We start from the raw sequence: 21,911 nt of genomic DNA, 5'->3' as shown, positions 1-21,911 counted from the left end.
GAGTAGCCATCCAAAAGAAGCTTCTCAGAATTTAAGGTTTCAGTCAAAGTTGACAATCACTGGACTACAGGATGATTTGGGCCCTTGTATAAGGAACTACATAAAATCATTTTTAAAAAAAGATGTATTTCCCAAATCATCAACTTTATGAAGATAAAGAATCTGGAAGTCAAATCATTCTTTAATACTAATGCATACAATAAAATACTAACACATGCAATATTGCATTTGTAAGGTCAAGCAAAGTTTCAATGAGGCTTTCTTTTTGCATCTCCAGATAAACTAGTTGCACAAATTTGTTCTCCTCTGCTATTAAGATCTCTTAAATTTTGTTTGAGAGGCTGAGGATATGGCCTAGTGGCAAGAGTGCTTTCCTCCTATACATGAAGCCCTGGGTTCAATTCCCCAGCACCACATATACAGAAAAAAAAAACGGCCAGAAGTGGCGCTGTGGCTCAAGTGGCAGAGTGCTAGCCTTGAGCAAAAAGAAGCCAGGGACAGTGCTTAGGCCCTGAGTCCAAGCCCCAGGACTGGCAAAAAAATAAATAAAAAATAAATAAATAAAATAAATACTAAAAAATTTTGTTTGAGAAACCTAACAGAGAATCTCTCAAAAAAAATTTTAAGCAAAAGTTTCACAATTACACTTGCATGGCTTTTCTAAAGAATAATGCAAGGCTGGGAATATGGCCTAGTGGTAGAGTGCTTGCCTCATATGCATGAAGCCCTGGGTTCAATTCCTCAGCACCACATATATAGAAAAAGCTGGAAGTGGCTCAACTGGTAGAGTGATAGTCTTGAGCAAAAAGAAGCCAGGGACAGTGCTCAGACCCTGAGTCCAAGCCCCAGGACTGGCAAAAAAACAAAAAACAAACAAACGAAGAATGCAACTTCTAATTTTGTTGTTTTCTTAATTTGGATTTGGGGACAGGGGTGAGGAACAGTGTCCAGATAAGATTAAAGCATACTGTCCTCAATTAGGAAAAAACTGAAATAGTCCAAGTAGAGATGAGGAGTGATACAAAGCGAATGAGATAAAACCTGTGATATAAAATTCTTTTAAGAAAATAGTATACAGAGGATCTGACAATACTTAAAATTAAGCTAAATACATAAGCATATGACTCAGACTGAAATATTTTTGGTGCTATAACCTTTAACTTTACGTTAACCCTTTAAGTTCTGCTATACAGATGACTTCAACAACATTCGCCATAACAATATCATATATACCATTTTATATGTCTATCTTTCACAACTTAAGGCAGATTATCTCTTATTTAGCTCTAATTCAACTTTTTTTTTCTACTATGGGGGCTTGAATTCAATCTCATACTTGCTCAGCTTCCTTGTTCACAGTTGGTGCTCTACCTCTTGAGGTATACTTCCAGTTCATTATTTTGCTAGCTAACTGGAATATCTCAAATTTTTATGTCTAAATTGGCCTCAAATTGATAGGAATTGCAGGCTTGAGCACCTGACTCTTACTCAACTTTGTATCATCAAATCCTAGTATGTAGGAAGCACTAAATGAAAAGAACATCTGAAATAAGCATTAGAACCAACAGTGTCCATAAGCAGAAAAAGTCAAAAGGCCAGGAAATGCATGAACACTTTCCTTTATTTCATATTCTCTGTTCCTATCTTCTTTAATCTACATATTCTAAGGTTAAAGATAAAAGAGAATCTCTGTGACTCACAGCATTTCTAAAACAGCTTTCATAGGAGTAAACCAGATTCAACCAACATCTATACTAAACAAGTACAGTTTTTTCTTTGTTGACATTTCCTAAATAACATAGCAAATATTTTCAAAGCATTTACATTGCACTACATATTACAAGTCCTAGGGAAAAGAATGTACATACATTACATACAAATACTATGCCATTTTATACAAGGGATTTGAGCATCCACAGATTAGTTTATCCAGAGGTCCTAGATCTGTTTGTTTTGTTTTTTTGGCCAGTCCGAGGCCATGAACTCAGGGCCTGAGCACTGTCCCTGGCTTCTTTTTTGCTCAAGGCTAGCACTCTGCCACTTGAGCCACAGCGCCACTTCTGGCCATTTTCTGTATATGTGGTGCTGAGGAATCGAACCCAGGGCCTCATGTATACGAGGCAAGCGCTCTTGCCACTAGGCCATATTCCCAGCCTGAGGCCCTAGATCTGAACAGACAGTTCAGTCCTAGATGAAATGATAGACATTTCTCCAAAAAAGTATAATGAATATACACATGAAGAAATGTTCAACATCCTTAGCTGTAAAGGAAATGTAAAATGATGTTGAAATTCTACTTCATCACCCAGTCAGAATGGATATCATATTGGAAACAACAAATGCTAGTGATGGAGAAATGGGAGGAGGAAAGGAGGGTGAGTATATTTATAAACTGTTAGTGGTAATGTAAGTTAATGCAGCCACTTTGGAAAACCAGTACTGAAGTTCTTCAAAAAACTGAAAATAAAGCTACTATATTGGTAATGTAAGTTAATGCAGCCACTTTGGAAAACCAGTACTGAGATTCTTCAAAAAAACAAAAATAAAGCTACTATATTCTGTCACACTACTGTCAGGCATAACTCCTTAGATAAGTAAGCCAACATACAAGAGAGATATCTGCACATCCCGGTTTATAGCAGCAGTATTCACAATAGCCAAACTATGGAACCAGTCTAGGTCCCCACTAACCAATGAGGAAAATATTTCACATGAACACAGAGTATTATTCAGCCACAAAGAAGAAATTACATTGTTTGCAGGAAAATGGATAGAACTAGAAATCAAATAAAGTGAAATAAGACTCAAAAAGACAAATATCACATTTCCCTCCTATATAGAATCTAAACCTAAAAATAAAAATGATATAAGAATCAATATAGTGGCTGGGAATATGACCTAATGTTAAAGTGCTTGCCTCGCATACATGAAGCCCTAGGTTCGATTCCCCAGCACCACATACACAGAAAAAGCCAGAAGAGGCACTGTGGCTCAAGTGGCAGAGTGCTGGCCTTGAGCAAAAAGAAGCCAGGGACAGTGCTCAGGCCCTGAGTTCAAGCCCCAGGACTGGCAAAGAAAAGAATCAATCTAGAAGGAAGACTGTTGGGGAAGGGAGAACAAAGTTAGGAGAATGTGATGGTACTCCATATACATATAATGAAATTAAAATAAAACCTATTAAAATTATTTAAAAGGAAAAGGTAAGAAAGCATAATACAGAAGTAATATGACCAAAGTACATTATAGGTATGGAGATGTCACAATTAAATCCTTTTGTACAATCACTGTTAAAAAGGAAAGCAAGAAGGGAAAAAGAATCTCTGGCACTACCCCAGATCTAAAGAATTAGAACATGTATAAGATGCCCAAATAATCCTTACACATGTAAATTTTTTTCTCTATACTGGAGATTGAACCTAGGTCTTATGTAGGCTCATAAATTAAATTTCAAGTTGCCTTGATAAGATGGAAGACATCACCCTGAAATTCCTTCTGTTGCACTCAATTACAGTAACTCTCCAAAGATAAGCACCTGGGCTGGGGATATGGCCTAGTGGCAAGAGAGCTTGCCTCGTATACATGAGGCCCTGGGTTCGATTCCCCAGCACCACATATACAGAAAATGGCCAGAAGTGGTGCTGTGGCTCAAGTGGCAGAGTGCTAGCCTTGAGAGGGAAGAAGCCAGGGACCAGTGCTCAGGCCCTGAGTCCAAGGCCCAGGACTGGCCAAAAAAACAAAACAAACAAACAAAGATAAGCACCTTAATATGCGAGATGCGTGTGTGTGTGAATCTACGTGTATGTATACATACATATATGACATATTTTAAATAATATTTTTAAATAATCCGTTAGAGATATATATACACACACAGGTGTATATGTGTGTGTAACAGTGTCTAAAAGTAAGTTTGTTCAGTACGATGCTAAAATAAGAGCTAATAATTTACTCTGGTGCTCAGCTGAAGAAATAATTACCTGTTCTGATGCTAGAGGTAAACCAGCTATGCTGAGTTTAATTTTAAGAAATCATTCACCCATACTGGTAATTTCTAGTTTTATCATAAAAGACAAAATTTTAAAGATTAAAAACTTGAAAGCAGCTTTTGCAATTATGCTCTATGAAAATAAACATGGTCTAAATTAATAGAAACACAGAATTTTATGCCATCTGTGGCTCATGCCAGTAACCTAGTTAAGACCTATAGGATCTCAATTCAAAGCCAACCAAGGCAGAAAACACCTCAAGATTCTTATCTACAATTAGCCAGCAAGGTATTAGACTGCAGGCATGGCTCAAGTGGTAGAACATCAGCCATATGAAAGAAAGCCAAAGGCACACACAGCACACGCCTGTAATCTAGCTACTCAGGAGGTTTTTCGATCTGAGGATCACAGTTCAAAGCTAGCCAAGGGAGGAAAGTTTGAGAGACTCATCTCCAATTGTCACCAGAAAACTGGAGGTGGCGCTGTAGCTCAAAGTGGTAGAGGGCTAGCCTTGAGCTGAAGAGCTCAGGGACAGTGCCCAGGCCCTAAATTCAAGCCCCAAGACTGACAAAAAAAAGAAAAAAGAAAGAAGGAAAAAAAAAGCCAAACAAGAATTTAAGGCATTGAATTGAAGCCCCACTTTCAGCACCAAAAGGAAGAGAAACAGGATTTTAGAATTGGAAAATATAATAGTTAAAATAAGAATTGACTGGATTGGTTCAATAGCAGATGGAGATGATGAAGGGAAAACTCAAAAGAACTCAGTCTAATGAACAAAGAGGGAAAAATATTGGGGGGAGAGGGCAAGTTTAAAGGAACAACTAAGGAGAATACTAATGAGCCATAAACAAAAGAAACCTGAAGAAAAACATTGCAGGAGGGGCTGGGGATATGGCCTAGTGGCAAGAGTGCTTGCCTCGTATACATGAGGCCCTGGGTTCGATTCCCCAGCACCACATATACAGAAAATGGCCAGAAGTGGCGCTGTGGCTCAAGTGGCAGAGTGCTAGCCTTGAGCAACAAGAAGCCAGGGACAATGCTCAGGCCCTGAGTCCAAGCCCCAGGACTGGCAAAAAAAAACAAAACATTGCAGAACATATCCTGGTCAAATTGCTAAAAAGAAGATATAGACCAAAAGAAAAACAAAAGGACAACAATATAACTTCACAGGAATGATAATGCAAATTTCTAATGATCAGACATAAGAAATTATGGAAAATAAAAAAAACAGTGGAGCACCTTTAAAGTGCTGGAAAGAACTGGGTGCTAGTGGGCTCACACCAGTAGCTATTCAGGAGACTGAGACCTGAGGATCGTGATTTCAAGCCAGTCCAGGCAGATAAGTCCACAACCAACACGAATACACACACATACACACATACACATACACACACACACACACACACACACCCACCCCTCTTCTATTTCAAATCCACTCTACTTAAGTAGCAAGAAAGAACCAAATACAACAACCTCGTGCTTTGTTTGGAAACAAATTAGTTATAGCCAGAAAGTAAACACTGTAGAATTATTTATGAATAAATGATGCATAACATTAGTTGATTTCAGGACACTAATACTTCAATGGTATGAGTTACTTGTAAGTAAATTAGTCAGTGCAGTTTCCTTCAGTTATATGAAATTAGAATAGTCGGCTTGTTAAATATATGAGTTAGCAATGCAGTCATTGCACCATATTGATGGAGCCCTCATTAATTTTCAATTCTATAGCCACTATTTATGCTCCATAAAAGTATTTGATGCATACAATCACTGTCTAAATCTCAAAATTCTAGGTTTTAGTTTTATTTTGTTTTTTTACATATTGCAAGTTAGTAAATTATAAAAGAAAACCTAACACTCCAAAATATTTCTAATGAAAGCTTTTAAGTTTTATATTTTGTTTTTTTTGGAAAACTCACACATTTGTTTGGTATTCATTTGTACCTCTGGATATATAGGATATGAAAAATCAAATAAGAAAAGTAAAAGTACCATAAATTATCTTCTAAATATTTCATCCCAAAATAATACAATACCATCACATACTAGTGGCTCACACCTACAAGCCTAGCTACTCTGGAAGCTGAGATCTGAGGATAGTGATTCAAAGCTTGTAAAATAAAGTCCGTAAGACTCTTACCTCCAATAAACTACCAAAAAGCCAGAATTGGAGCTGTGGTTCAAGTGATAGAGTACTAGCCTTGAGCATAAAAGCTCGGGACAGAGCCCCGACTCTGAGTTTAAGTCCCAGGACTGGCACAAAAAAGTAAAAATAATATATTTAGGCCTCCTAATTGGAATATAATTGTAGCTGTAAAACACGTATTCTATCACCATTTGCAAATCACTGGTCCAAAAAAGATGTGTCAGAGATGCAGAGTAGAGTACCTACCTACCAAATATAAGCCCCTGAGTTCAAACCCCAGTAAGGAGGGAAGAACAAAAAAGTGGGGTCATGATTGAATATTTAAAGTTTTAGGGGTGTGTTTTTTTTTATTAAAATATAACAAGAAATTTTTTGGAATTAAATTTTGATGAGACTGGCTTGGAAACATGGAAAAGAGAGAATGACAGAGTGGCTGATAATGATAAAAACATAACACATATGTAAATGGACTTGTTCAAAATGAAACACCCTTGGATAACTAATTGATGTTAACTTTTTTTTTTTTTTGGGGGGGGGCCAGTCCTGGGCCTTGGACTCAGGGCCTGAGCATTGTCCCTGGCTTCTTCCCGCTCAAGGCTAGCACTCTGCCACTTGAGCCACAGCGCCGCTTCTGGCCGTTTTCTGTATATGTGGTGCTGGGGAATCGAACCTAGGGCCTCGTGTATCCGAGGCAGGCACTCTTGCCACTAGGCTATATCCCCAGCCCTGATGTTAACTTTTAAAAAAATGGAAATTTTTTCTAGCTAACTAAAATGATTTTGATGATATTTTAAAAGGGTGTGAGTTATAACCTTAATAAGAATTTTACTTAACAAAAAATGGTATCAAAATTTAATTTATATGAATAATCCTAGCTACTCAAGAAGCTGAGAGACCTGAGGATCCCAGTTCAAAGCCAGCCCACACAGGAAGTCTATGAAACTCTTATCTCCAATTAACCACCAGAAAAGTCAAGCTATGGCTCAAAGTGGTGGATAAAGTGCTATAGCCTTGAGCAAAAGAGCTCAGGGATAACAGGCAGGACCTGAGTTCAAGCACCAATGACCAAAATAAATAAATAAAGGCTAACTAGATTTATATTACTAGGTCTTCCTATCAGTGCTTTTTATAATATAAATAGCACTTTGTAACCTACACTTTTGTACAACTTTCTATCCTAAACCTGAATGGCAAACTATACTTTCCTAAAGGAGCTAGAATTTGGATCTCTCCTTGGTGACCAGGGGAAAAAACATTTTTTTTTCTGTGCCTGTACTGGGGCTTGAACACAAGAGCGCAAGTTCTTACTTGGTCTTTTGCTCAAAGCTAGCACAAGACTTGAGCAACACCTCCTTTTCTGGCTTTTTACTGGCTAATTGGAAATGAGTTTCACAGTTTCCGTTCCCTAGATTGACTTCAAACTACAACCTTAGATCAGAGTAGCAAGGATTACAGGGATAAACCATGAATGTACAGCCAACAAAATCATCTATAAACTTGGACCCACCCAAACATTCTGTTTCTTTGATACATGCAAAATCTCTATCACTTTTTAAGATGTACCACCAGGCTACACCATGCAGATGGCTCACATCTATAATACTAGCTTCTTAGAAGGCTGAGATCTGAGGATAATGGTTAGAAGCCAACCCAGGGAGGAAAGTACTCCAATTAACCACCAAAGGGCCAAAAGTGGAGTTGTGGCACAAAAGCTCAGGGACTGTAGTCAAGCCCTGAGTTGGAGCCCAAGGAGACAGAGACAGAGACGGAGACAAACACAAACACACACACACACACACACACACACACACACACACACACACACACACACACAATGTACCCATCAAATAAATGATTTGAGCCCTAGTTATAATGACATCAAGTTCAAGGTTTTGTTTCTTATCAAAAACTATTTTTTAAACAAATACATGGTTGGTTGGTTGGTTGGTACTGTTGCCTTTTTGGCACTACTGAGGTTTGAATTTAGAGCCACTAGTTCACTCAGCTTACTTGTTCAGCTGGCACTCAATTACTTGAGCCACGCCTCAAGCTCTGCTTTTTACTAGTTATTTTGAAGATGGAATTTAGAGGACTTTTCTGCCCCAGCTGGCTTTGAACCACAATCCTCCAAATCTTAGCCTCCTGGGTACCTAGGATTACAGGCATGAACCACTAACACCCACCTTACAAAGAACATTTTTATAAATAACTTTTTTATCCTTCCTTATTTAAAAGAAGAGGTTCTCCCAAAACAAAAAGCTACAGAATGAAGAGGATATGTTCTGAGAAAACTGTTGTTACATGATTTCATCCTTGTGTAAACATCAGTACAGTTTTACAAATCTAGATGCTATAGCTCAACCACATGAGTGCCTTTTCCAATTTTTTTTTACCCAAAGGGGGTGCTGTTTCCTAATTTGCACACAGGTACTATGTATTAGTTTAAATGAATAAATTAATAGCATGTATTAATATTCTTGTCAATAAAACTACATTAATTCAAAATGATAGAACTTCTCAGTACAACTAAGAATTTAGATAAAACATAGATACAATATAAAATATATGGTAAATATCAACAAAGTTATGGTAAATAGTAACAAAGAAATACAGTAAGCAAAATTTAACCTTTTTTTTTTAACTAGAGATTGAACCCAGGGCTCTGTTCCCACTACTTGAAAGTCAGAACATACAGGCTCTTCAGAATAATTCCAGCACTAACTACCCAGTATTATCAGGAACTAAGCAAAAGAAACAAAAAAATAGAAGCAAAGAAAAGAAAGGGGAGAGGAGTAAGAAAGACCTTAAGTAAATATGGTAAGATATGAACTTTCATGTATCAGGATGGAAGGCATATGGCTTTATTATGTATCTTAGATATATTTACAAGGAAAATAATTAGTAAAACCAAATGCTCATAAAGTTTCCAGAGACCAGTTTTGCCAGGAATGGCTGAGGTTAGAAATTAAATTACTAAAGAGTATATAGGTAAATGAGAATTATATATAATTGACTCTAATTCAAAATGTCTTTGAAATTTTATGGAAGGCCTAAGATAAAGGAAAAAAAATACCCTTTTCAGGAATTAGAAATTCATACGTGAGGGCTGGGATGTAGCTCAGTGGCAACAGGCTTGACTAGCAAGCGCAATGTCCTGCATTTGATCCTCAATAAAAAGAAAAGACAAAAAAATTTTAAACAAGAAATTCATCCTTGAAAAAAAAAGAAAAAAAACATGGAAGTCCAATCTTCCATGTGCACACAATCACTCTGGTTGGATATTTGCTAGACTGAATTGATAATAAGGTAATATACTGCTTCAGATGTTACCAGCTAAGGGAGAAAAATGTTTGCATAAGGTTCTATTTTCTCTTCTCTCCTTTGTATAGTCTACTTTTACTCCCACAAATAGTATTTCTAATTAATCTTTCCATACTCTATCACATTTCTATCTCATTTTATCACTTGTCTCCTGAAATGACTTTGCTACTGCAAGACAACAAAAAATAAAAGTTAACAAACTCATATGAAGCCAGGCTTCAGAAAGCCCAATGGAATTGGACATGGTGGTATATACCTGTAATTGTAGAAGTCAAAAGGCAGAAGTCAAAAGCTTCATAGGTAGAAGAATTAAAAGGTCCAAGCCAGCCTGGGCTGCATAGTGAGAACTTGTCTCAAAAAAAGATGACACTATGAGGCCTAATTCACTATATTCTCACTCTTTTATGTAAATAGCTCCCATGTTTAACAAAGTTGGTCAATGTAACAAATAAAATTCAGCAGAACTGGGCTGGGCGGTAGCTGAATAGTGAAGTACATCTTTAGCATGTTCAAGGCCTAGATTCCAACTCCAGTACAACAAAGAAAAAAAAAGTGATGTCACTTCTTTCATTAAGTTTTAATAGACTCTGCCGCTTTCAGTTCTCTTTCTTCCCCTTTATTAATCCCCTCCTTAACAAGGATACAACAAAAGCAATTTCCATTTGAAGCAATTTTATAGTTGTTTGGTTTAAAAATATACTCATTTTACTGAAATACCATAATTTCCCTCTTGCACTAATTTGTTAGACAAGAAAAATACATTTAGGATTCTTCTGAAAAATTACATTCAGAGTCGCTCAAAAAAGCAAATTAAAAAAATGGAAAAAATCAAACTCTTTCCATTGCTCCTTCATATAGGAACACGAGTGCTCACCTCGTAAAAAGTCTCTAAAACCAAATGTGATAGCTACAAAAATAAATGCATATCTACAATTCCAACATTTGGGAGGAGAAAATAAAAGAACGACAAGTTCAAAGCCAGCCTGAGCTACACAGTAATACTGTCTCAAGGAAGAAAAAAACAGTACTATTAGGCTTCTACGGTGTTTACCCCATTTCCCCTTTCCATGCTTTTCACTTGATTATGTTTACTGAGTTCTAATCTTAACTATTCAACTGCATTTATATTGGATAAAGCAAAGGAAAACATATTAATTGGGAAAACAGACCAATTAAATAATCCCATTATAACAATTATAACTACAGCTAACTATTCAATTTTCTCATACCTAAAGACAGTATAATTACTTTTTCTGAGGCACTACAGGAATATAATAAATAGGTACTCACCATTACATAGCCCAATTTGTTTTGTTGTTGTTGTGTGTACTGGTGTTCTACCACTTGGTGTTCTACCTGCTTTTTGCTGGTTAATCCAAGTAAGAGTGTAGGAGATTTTTCTGCCAGGGTTGGCTTTCAGCTGAGATCCACAGATCTCCACCTCCCGAGTAGCTAGGATTACAGGTATGAGCCACCAGCACCTGGCCCCAAGTTTTTTGGCTTTTTTTAGAACTACCTTTATTTACTATATTTGACCATACAAACCTGACAAGATGCTGGGCTTCAGTGGTAACTACTCAGGAGGCTGAGGTCTGGAGGATCCAGGTTCAAAGCTAGCCACGGCTAAAAGTTCCATGAAACTCCATCTCCAAAACCAGCTAAAATGTGGGGTGGAGGAGTGGCTCCAGATATAGAGTGCCAAGTTGAGTAAGCAAGCAAAGACAAAAACGTGAGGACCTGAGTTCAAGTCCTAGTACCAACACACACACACACACACACACACACACAAACACACACAGCCCTAAAAGAAGCACTATGACCATTCCTGAACTTATTCCTCAAAATACAACACAAACTCAATCTCCCTCCTTCTAACACCACTCCCAAAATGGAAATTCTGTAGTCATACTTCCTGGGTCTCAGGACCCACTTAAGGGGTGCACTCAGTCTCAGGTTTCTTCCCTATGAAATAAAAATGATGTCTTCACCTACTTCATGAAGCTGTTATGTTCTGTTGCAGTAAGATGGTTAGAACCTCCAGGTACTCACTGGTGGCTCATACTTGTACTTATAGCTCCTCAGGAGGCTGAGGATCTAAAAAACATGGTTCAGACCCAGCATGGACATGAAGTGTATGATATTCTTACATCCAATTAGCTATCAAAGAACCAAAAGTGGGGCTGTGGCTCAAGTGGTAGAGCGCCAGCCTTGTGTGAAAAAACCTAAGGGACAGCACCCAGGCCCTGAGTTCAAGCCCCAGCACCGGTACACACACTGAAAGAAAAAGGGAAGAAAAAGGGTAATTAGAGCCATCCCTAACATATAATATGTGTAATATGAACTCAATAAGATGTCAGCTATTATATTATCTCCAAAAATAACAACCTATAGTATGGACTTTCTCCATTAATTGAATCCATTGGAACAAATGCATATATACACTTTTTTTCCCAAATTAACTCATAAAAATCAACGGCAGCGGGCTACGCTCACAAAAATTTCAAGTTTTAACAGTACTTTCCCTCTTTTCAATGCAAGTGTTTGGTATGAAATTAAACACTTCAATTCTCCTCCCTCCCCCCCCTCCCGCCGTCCCCCACACAAACCTTACACTTTCAACCAACGATACGCCCGGAGGCCCAGCTAACGCAAAGCCTAGAAATACAGGTGGGGTCGTCTCGGGCAGGAAAATAGGGGTGGTGGGAGGTGCGGAGGAGCCAACTGACACCCTTGCATGCAGCTTGCCTGGGACAGAAACGGCCATTCAACGCAGGCCAGAACCTCTCCAGAAAAGCCGCCGCAGGCTACTTGACGCACACACCTCACCGCTTCCCTCTCGGCCTCGGCACTGACTCCTCTCGACTCCCCGGAGCAGGCCCGGGCGAGGGCTAGTGCCCGAGCCGCCGCCCCGCGTCCCGCGCCTCTCCCCGAGGAGCCCGCGACTGCCACTCACAGAGTGTGTCCGCACACGTTCACCATCAGCTTCAAGGAGGGGTTCCGGTATTTGGTGGTCTTACATCGCGGACAGCCCTGGTCGTCCATGGCGTCCCAGTCACGACCGGGTGTCCCCGACAGCTCCCTCGGCGACTGCCACCTGCACACACCACCGACCGGACGCCCAGCAGGTTCCGACCAACAGAAGACTGGTCCCGTCGCAAAAGAACGCCGACTAGGAACAAGGCGCTGCCACACAAACGTTCCGGAGTGCTTTCTCAGGGCACTCCTAGGCCTCCCAGAACCTTGCCACAGAAAGGGAGGGTGCTTTTTCAAATTACACGTTATGCACCTTGTTGCGTTTTTCAAGATATGGAATCGCAATTTGGAAGATAGAATCTACATGTTTATGTGTGGAAACATACCTATGATTTCAAAGATTAATGCTCAGTGTGCCACTCAATGATTAGGACCTAGTATTCCCCCTCTCCCTCCCTCTCCCTCCCTCTCCCTCCCCTTCTCCCTCCTCATCTCCCCCCTCCTTCTCTCTCCCTCCCCTCACCCCCCTCTCTCCTCCTTGTCTGCTTTTTAAACTTTTGATTCAGTTAGTTTTTTATCTTTAAGCAGTTGTACAAAGGAATTCCCATTCAACATATCAACAATGCATCTTAATACATATCGCCCCTTTCATCATTCTCCCCCTGTCCCTCTCAATCCCACCCCTCCACACAATCACTTAATTTTCCTAGTTTCAGGGCTGGGAATGTGCTTTAGTGGTAGAGTGCTTACCTAGCATGCATGAAGTCCTGGGTTCAATTCCTCAGTACCACATAAACAGAAAAAGGCAGAAGTGACGCTGTGGCTCCAGTGGTAGAGTGCGAGCCTTGAGCAAAACAAGCTCAGGGACAATGCCCAGGACCTGAGTTCAAGCCCTAGGACTGGCAAAATAATAATAACAATAATAATAATAATTTCCTAGTTTCATAGGGTATGCATTGACTATTATGACTACATTCTCCTCCTCTTTCCTCTCTTCATTCCTTTATCACCCTCCCCTTGACCTCAACCCTCACATCTCAAGTACCAGTTTCCTGGTATTTATTTTGTTGGATTTACCAGTATTTTCTTTGGGAAAATTGGATGGTCTATACTTCTCCTTTACATTTAAATAGGCATATGACCTCAGGATAATTCCTGCATTGCAGATATATAAAGTTCAGAAAAGTTATCTGAATGCTACCCTTTGAACAGATATTACAGATTCTTGCTAAATGTCAGGCTGCTTCTATAAACAATTTGAGCATCTGCTCAGCAGAAAGCCTTTTCCCTCAGGACTGTCAAGCATGCTTAAGGGCATCACCTAACAATAATCTCTTACTCCCCCCCCCCAGCAAAGAATACTTTCAATTCCTAAAAACTGTGGGAAATATTATATAAGAACATATGCAACTATATTTTGGCAATTCCAAGATGTTTTTGGAATTATAAGCAACATTCCATTGCATTTATCAAGAAGGCAAACTGAAGTCTGTAAACAGTTCTTTTAGGTAATGAACTCCTCCTGAAGTAGCTATATCTTGCCCATTTCCAAAATAAGAATTTATTGATGATTAATGATAAACAGGAGAATAAATAAGTATAAAATATTATTATAGTATGAAATTCTATTTCAGTTAGGTTTTGCTGGTTCTGGGGCTTCAACTCTGGGCCTAGGCACTGTCCCTGAGTGTCTTTTGCTCAAGGCAAGAACTCTACAACTTGAGCCACAGCACCACTTCTGGCTTTTTCTGTGATTAATTGGAGATAAAAGTCTCACAGATTTTTCTAGCCACTCTGGCTTGGAACTGCAATCCTCACATCTCAGCTTCTTGAGAAGCTAGGATGATAGGCATGCATCGCAGGTGCCAGGCTAGTGTGAATTCTTTAATGCCAAGCATTTATTGTAAACACCTTCATTTGACCCAGCTATATACATGCATAGTAATTTTAAGTCTTCATAGAACTTTTGTTCTTTTCAGTATAAACATAAAAAGGAACAGTCCAGCCAAGCACTGGTGGCTCATGTTGTACTATTAGCTACTGAAGGGCTTAGATTTGGAGATTATGGTTCAAGGCCAGCCCAAGCAGGAAAGTCCACAAGATACTTACAGCCAATTAACTTCCAAAAAGCCAGAAATGGAGCTATAGCTCAAGAGGTAAAGTGCTAATCTTGAGCCAAAAAAACAAGCTCAGGGACGAGTTCGAGGCCCCAGAAACAGCACATACACATACATGCAAAAAGTACATCCAACTTTTGGGTTGTTTTGTTTGTTGTTGTTTTGTTTGTTTGTTTGCTGGCATTGAGTCTGAATTCTCAAACTTGCTTAGTTTGCATGTTTATCTGACATCCTACCATTTGAACCATCCCTCTAGCCTGGCTTTTGGCTAGTTAATTGAGGATGGAGTCTCAAGGACTTTTCTGCACAGGTTAGTTTCAAAATCATAATCCTCCATATCTCAGCCTCCTTAGCAGGTAGGATTACAGACATGAGCACCACCAGCAGGCTATTTTCCTTTCCTTTCTTTCTTTTTTAAAAATCTTTTGTTTTACTTTTTGGTATACTGGTGTTTAAACTCAGGTCTTCACTCAGCTTGCTTGTTTACCTGGTGCTGTACCACTTGAGCCACATTTCAGGTTGGTCCAATGTTTTAAAACAGTGAGCTCAGGCTGGGAATATGGCCTAGTGGTAGAGTGCTTGCCTCGTATACATGAAGCCTGGGTTTGATTCCTCAGCACCACATATATATATAGAAAAAGCCAGAAGTGGCGCTGTGGCTTAAGTGGTCAAGGCTCAAGCCTTGAGCAAAAAGAAGCCAGGGACAGTGCTCAGGCCCTGAGTTCAATCAAGCCCCAGGACTGGCAAAACAAAACAAACAAAAAATATGTATGTACACACACATATGCATACAAAATGTGATAGATATAATGAAATAAAAATTTTTTTAAAAAGAAAAAGCCGGAAGTGGCACTGTAGCTCAAGTGGCCACAGAAGCCAGGGACAGTGCTCAGGCCCTGAGTTCAAATTCAAGCCCCAGGACTAGCAACAAAAACAAAACCAAACAAATAAAACAGTGAGCTCAATGGGTAGTCCATACTTTGAAAAGACAGTTGAGATTTTCGTTAGTTACAGAGGGAGGATAGACTAAACAAACAGCTACATATAGCATGCAGGAACCAACAAACCAAACAGGTCATGGCAGCCCAGAACTTTATATTAGTGTACAAACATCAGTGACTCACCTCACAAATAAACCTTATTATCTCCTTGATCACCATATTGTTCACTTATAGGAATTAACAAAATGAAAGTTTACTGAAATAGGGAACTCATATGACCTGGAGGCTGCTTATAATGTTCTTTATTTTAAAAGACCATATCCAATACAATTAATAATTCTGAAGGAAGCTTTCCAAAAATAAAAGCAACTTTAAGATCTTTATATTTGAATAGGGCAAGAAACTTTGGGAGAAGGAATGAATTTATCCATGAAGGAAAAAATTTAGTCAATATTACCCTTGAAAAGTCATCATTTGGCTGGTACTATTGTTTATCAGCACCCAGCACCTGGATAGTATCAGTCATGGAAGGAAAGGGAAGGGGAGGGGAGGGGAGGGGAGGGGAGGGGAGGGGAAGGAAGGAGGGAGGGAGGGAGGGATGAAGGAAGGAAGGGAAGGAGGAAGGGAGGGAGGGAGGGAGAGAGGGAGGGAGGGAGGGAGGGAGAGAGGGAGGGAGGGAGGGAGGGAGGAAGGAAGGAAGGAAGGAAGGAAGGAAGGAAGGAAGGAAGGAAGGAAGGAAGGAAGGAAGGAAGGAAGGAGAAAGAAATAGATTTAGTTTCTACGTCTAAAAGAACTGGATTGAAAGACTAGCACCATCAGTTACTACTTACATGACCTCAAGCTTGTGTTCTCAGTGTTAAATTGGAGGCAATACTTGTAAATACTTAATATCTCATTTAAAGTGGTTAATATAGTACCTAACAGCAGTATTAAATGTTAATCATTGTGAATAGTAATAGTAGTATTTTTAAAGTAGCATTATCTCAAATAGGACATGAAACATAATAAGGAAAGTCTGAAGCAGGGCATTGGAGGCTCATACCTATAATCCTAGCTACTTAGGAGGTTGACATCTGATCATTGTAGTTCATAGCCAGCCTGGGCAGAAAAGTCTGAGACACTCTTATCTCCAATTAACCAGCAGTGAGCCAGAAGTGGAGCTGTAGCTCAAGTGGTATATCATCAGTCTTTAGCCAAAAAAAAAGAAAAAGGAAGAAAAAAGAAAAGCTAAGGGACAGGTATTGTGTTGAAGCTCCAATACCAGAAGGCGGGGGGGCAGGGGGGCGGTGGGAAGTCTAACTCTCTTTAAAATCATACAGACCGGTATAAGCCATATTTCTCATCCTGTACCTTAGTTTCCTTCTTCCACAAAATGTTTCATAAGATTGCTACAATAATTAAATAACAAGGCATGGACTTATATGAAAGCCCCACAATAATGCCGGCACCACATAAACTGTGAATTGTACATCATTATTACTGATGAGGTTCAATCTCATGGGACAGAGAGCTCTGAGGAGTTCCACAGTCCAAGACTTCAGATTTAAATGGAATCTCAACCTGTGTAGAAAACATCAAACTGTCAAGTTTTCTACATTCCTAAAGACAGCTACATAAATCAAGATCATTACTGCTCTTCCCAAATCAGCTCTACTCCTACCATTCCCAGCCCAGTTAGTAAAGAAAGGATGTCTTAATTACAAATTTATTGCAGTTTTAACTAAGCACACTCCCAATACAGAACGTTTTTAAGAGAAATTTCCCAAAAAATATTTTTCCATGTAGCATTACACAGCTCAGTTGATTTATTGTGTCATTGTATTTAAATGAATATGTAATATGCTGTTTTCCTACCCTTAATTTTGTGAAAATCTACCTCCCCCAAAAGTGAACTGTGCCCCCAAAGAAAGTGAAAGTAAATGTGCTTATCCCCGTCCCCCCCCCACATGTTTCACTGCTTTATGACTAGGGATGACCTATATGGGGACAGCTATAAATTTGCTTTTTAAAAATATAAGTATATGGTTAATTAAGGTGTGGTACAGAAGGGTCACTATTTCAGAAGTCAGGAATGACATTTTTTTTTAGCAATATCACCCCTTCCTTCACTTACCCCTCCCACAAGTTATGTAGGTCATTTTCCACATAGTGTATGCTGAATAGCATGGATGCATTTGTTAAATGTGCTTAATTTATGTGATGAAAATGTTACATCTGTTGAAAGGTGGCGAGTGTTTCGTGGTTGAAGTGACTAATGCATCTGCAGTAGTTTTGAATGCTGTGCATCCTGTGCAGAAGCAGGAACAGGCTTTCTTCAAGGGCATCTCTGTGGAACACATACTTGAGGAAACAAACAGTTCTCTAGAGAAGTTTCTAACTCTCTGGGAAGTGCCTTTTACATGCAGGTCTTCTTTACCAGCCCCAACTGCTATGGACTCACGTTCGGCTTTTCTCAACTACAGGGGACAACTGATTTGCCTTGTTCTTTTCCTAGAGATAACATTTCTCTCCAATTTTTTGAACATAGTCCCTCTCCAACACACCTAAGTTGTTCTACTAGGCCTGTCTATTACAATACTGGTCACCTGATCCAAAGTGTGGCCTACAACCTTTGATTAATCTGAGGTCTGCCACCAGAAAATTTCAAATTAGCAGTAAGGGGAAAACTTCAGAACCTCTTTGATGGATCTAGGAAGTTAGGAGCCATGGATCCCACCTCTGAGGGAAGTTTTTTGAAAAGTAACTTGATAAGAAAAGACAAGTAAAAGGAGACAGAAGGTTTTCAAGTCCAGCCTGCTGCACTCCTGCCCTTCACATCGTTATGGTATGAATATAAAATGTTGTTCACAAGCTCATGTGTTGGACATTTGGACCCTAGCGGGTGGTGCTATTTTGGGAGGTTCTGGAAATCTTATGAAATGGGGCCTAGTTGGAAGAAGTAGGTTGCTGGAGGAAGAGGGGATACCTTATGAAAGTTGTAACTGGTCCCTAGCAACTTCCTTGCTCTGCTTCCTGTCAGCTATGGCAGCCTCTTCAACTGCCATAATCTACTGCCTCTTTCAGGCCTAGGAACAAGAATCAGGTGACCCTAAACTGAAACTGTATGAAACCATGAGCTAAAATAAGTCCCCCCTTCCCCCTTAAGTTGTTTCTGTCAGATATTTACCACAGTGACAAGACATCATCATCATTCAGTAAATTTACCCTTTTGTGCCTAGGTCAGTTGGAATAGATTCTAGCTCCTGGAGAAATTTATATCATCACCAGAAGGTAGGAATGATGCTATAGCAAGATGACTAGAGCCAAGCACTCAATCATTGTCTGTGCCAGGATGTTCTTCCTCCACTGTAACCCATGTAACTCACTAGGCTGCCCTCTGTCTTGTCAACTGCTTATCCATGCCCTACATGGAAAAAGAATTCAGTCACCAACAACTCCTAAGCATTACAGCCAAGGCTCCTTATAACAGCCTTAATTCTTCTAGCACAAATTTGGAAAACACAAAAAAGCATTCTAATTGTTAGGGTTTGGGAAACATGAAAATCCTGGTCTAATCAATAGTTGCCATAATACAACATACAGACATAACCACTGTGTACACTACAGCAAACATTTCAAGGTCCATTGTAATTTGTTTTCAACATTCCAGGGGTTTGCTCTTTCTGCTACTCTTTGTCTTCTTCCTCTTCTTTTTTCTCTCTCCTCCTCTTCCCCTCTTCTTTCTTGCTTTATGATAGGGTTTTACTAGGTAGTTCAGCCAGGCCTGAAATGCATAATCCTCCATTGTCAGCCTCCCAAATGCTAAGACTACATGATTTTGCCACCACACCAAACTCATCTCTCACAGACACACACGGAATGGAATTCAGGGCTTCAGGCTTACTAGGCAAGTGCTCTACCACTTGAGCCATGTCCCTAGTCCTCCGACATGCCTTTTAAGCCAATCTTACACATTTACACGTAACTCCCATTCTAGACACACTGATTACTTGGTTATTTCAGAAATATCCCATATGTCCATGTTTTCTTCATTTTTTCCTCTAACACTAATGAAGTACTATTCTTCTCTGAAAATTCTCATCCTCACTCTGCTAAAAATCAACTCCCTACCGATCACCCTCTCTCTCCAAATTAGGCAGTTTATCCTCACCTCCTGTTATCCTCTATTGTATTTATTTATAAATGTCTTATCTCCAACAAGATTTTAACCTCCTCAGGTGAGAGACTCTTGTCTTTCTTTCCTCTGGTTCTTAATGCAATGTTTTATGCTTTGTTAGGATTTAGTAACTGTATGACAAATAACTTCAAAAATATTCACTAATTATCATCAGCTATCACTAAATAACAATGGGTGAGAGATAGTTTTAGAACCTACTTCCCTACCAGTACCACAGCATTAGCTTTCTGAAAGTGCAAAATCTACCAAGAAGCAGTACTATGACCATCCCTCCATCTTCTAGGCAGCCAAAGTCATCCTTGAAATAGGAAATCTCCATTCTTGGTAGCAAATCCATTATATATTCAAACAAATATAACATGATGTATTGAGCCAAATTTTTTCCAATACACTAACGTTGCAAAGAGAGTGATAAAGGGAATTACTTTATTGCTATATTGAGACTGGAAGAAAAAGATATGGAAACAAGCAGCTTGATTTTTTTTTATGCTTTTCACACATATGTAATCCCAGCCTCAACTCTGTTTTCCCAAATCATAACACAGCATGACACTGCCTGACAGCACATAGACTCAAAGTTCACAGCCTGGTAAACTTCCACACAAAGTCTGGTATTCCATGTCAATGTAGTGAATCTTGTTTAATCCACTGTGAATTGCTATCAGAATGAGCTCTGAGTCTTAACTTTCTCATGAAACCCAGAAACCAAGGTTTCTGGTCCTAGGTGCATCTCCTCAACTGAATATATAGATGCCATAAAAGGCCACTATTGCTTTTGTATAATTTACTAAGCTTGGTGCACTCCAGGCAAATATACAAAAGACATACAGAAGCCCAGTAAATGGTTCATTATATTCAATTGATAATGAGTAGACTCACATGACCTAATATTGAACAGCCCTATAAAAAGTTGTAAATGAGGTATATAAAACCAAGAAACCCCCAACTTTGCAGTATCTGTAGGAAGGATAACAAATACTTGCTAAGGTTTAGTTATGCATCAGGGGCTTTGGTATATAGCTTAACCCAATAACCTGTCTGCTTTTATTACAGTACCAGGACTCAAACTCAGGGTCCTTTCTAGGCACTCTATCATTTAAGCCACACCATCAGTCCTTTTACTTCCTATTTGTTTTTCTAATAGGAGTTAGAGATTGATTTTATCTGGGATCTTAATCCTGCTACCTCTGCCTCCTAAGTAGCTAAGATTATAGATAAGTACCACTAGGTCAACTCTTTGTTTTTTGTTTTGCTTTTTTTTTTTTTTTTTTTTTTTGAGTAGGGCCTCAATAACTTCTGCCCCAGCTAGCCCGGAACACTGATCCTCCTATCTCTGTTCCCCACTCCCACAGATAGGGTTTCAGAGGTTCATGGCCACATCTAGCTTCCTGTCTACTTTTCATACTCAATTAAATGACAGAGTTACCACTAAACCTATGTCTAGATAGCTGGTCCTCTGATAAATATGCTTTCAGAATTCAAGGAATGAAATTTGATATGGTAATCTAAATTGGATTATAAAAGACAAAAAGATGCCACTGGAAAATCTAGTGTAATCCAAATTAAGTTTAGAATTTAGCCAATAGTATCTACTACTATTGGCTACTACTTCCATGACTTCTCAGTAAATCAAAAGTATTCCCAAATACAAAATGTATTTCAAAATATTCAAGGAACTTTGGAATCTCAGGTATTACCATGAAGCTTAATAATTGATTGTCTCCAAAGGCATAGAAGTATGTGATCTATTCTATGATTATGAATTTAAATCTACCAAAGATGTCACTCCTGGCTTCCTCATGTTAGGGTAGTTAAAAAAAAAAGTTAAATCTTGTATCAAATGACACCTTAGTTGACCAGTAATAAAACGTAGCAAGACAGAAAAAAAAAAAAAAGCAACCTACCAAGTTGATCATGACAGCAGGTGACCCAAACAGCTGCTTTGTAATATGCTGAAATAGTTATGTGTGGCTGTGCAGCAGAAACAATGCAAAATGTGAGGGTGATACCACTAAAATGTTGAATTTTCAGGAAGAGCAGCGGCAAGCCAACCCAACTGACGGGCAATAGTCAGAAGCAAATGTGGGCTCATCCCTTTTAGAGCTAAGACCTGGAGCAAACCATGATGAAATGAGAGACAATTAGAAACAGCAACAGACTCCACCCCACACTTAGCCACAAACCAGGGAAGACAATCTTCCATCTGCCCATGCTGTAGAAAAGGCTATGGAACTTCTCCAACACACT

General features: G+C 39.2%; 1 protein-coding gene across 1 annotated transcript in view; it reads right to left on the bottom strand.

The window, feature by feature from the left end:
- The window catches only part of Mnat1 (MNAT1 component of CDK activating kinase), a 162,777-nt gene extending 150,158 nt beyond the window's left edge, over nt 1–12,619 (bottom strand). The window contains exon 1 of the mRNA XM_048362084.1: nt 12,410–12,619. Within this exon, the coding sequence (XP_048218041.1) occupies nt 12,410–12,498 (89 nt within the window). The 5' untranslated portion in view covers nt 12,499–12,619. The remainder of the gene's footprint in view (nt 1–12,409) is intronic.
- Between the last annotated feature and the right edge of the window lie 9,292 nt (nt 12,620–21,911).

Source organism: Perognathus longimembris, chromosome 14 (genome assembly GCF_023159225.1).
Source record: "Perognathus longimembris pacificus isolate PPM17 chromosome 14, ASM2315922v1, whole genome shotgun sequence".
NCBI classification, from domain to species: domain Eukaryota; kingdom Metazoa; phylum Chordata; class Mammalia; order Rodentia; family Heteromyidae; genus Perognathus; species Perognathus longimembris.
Note: the sequence above shows the minus strand (reverse complement) of the source record. Positions and strands in the feature narration are given on the sequence as shown.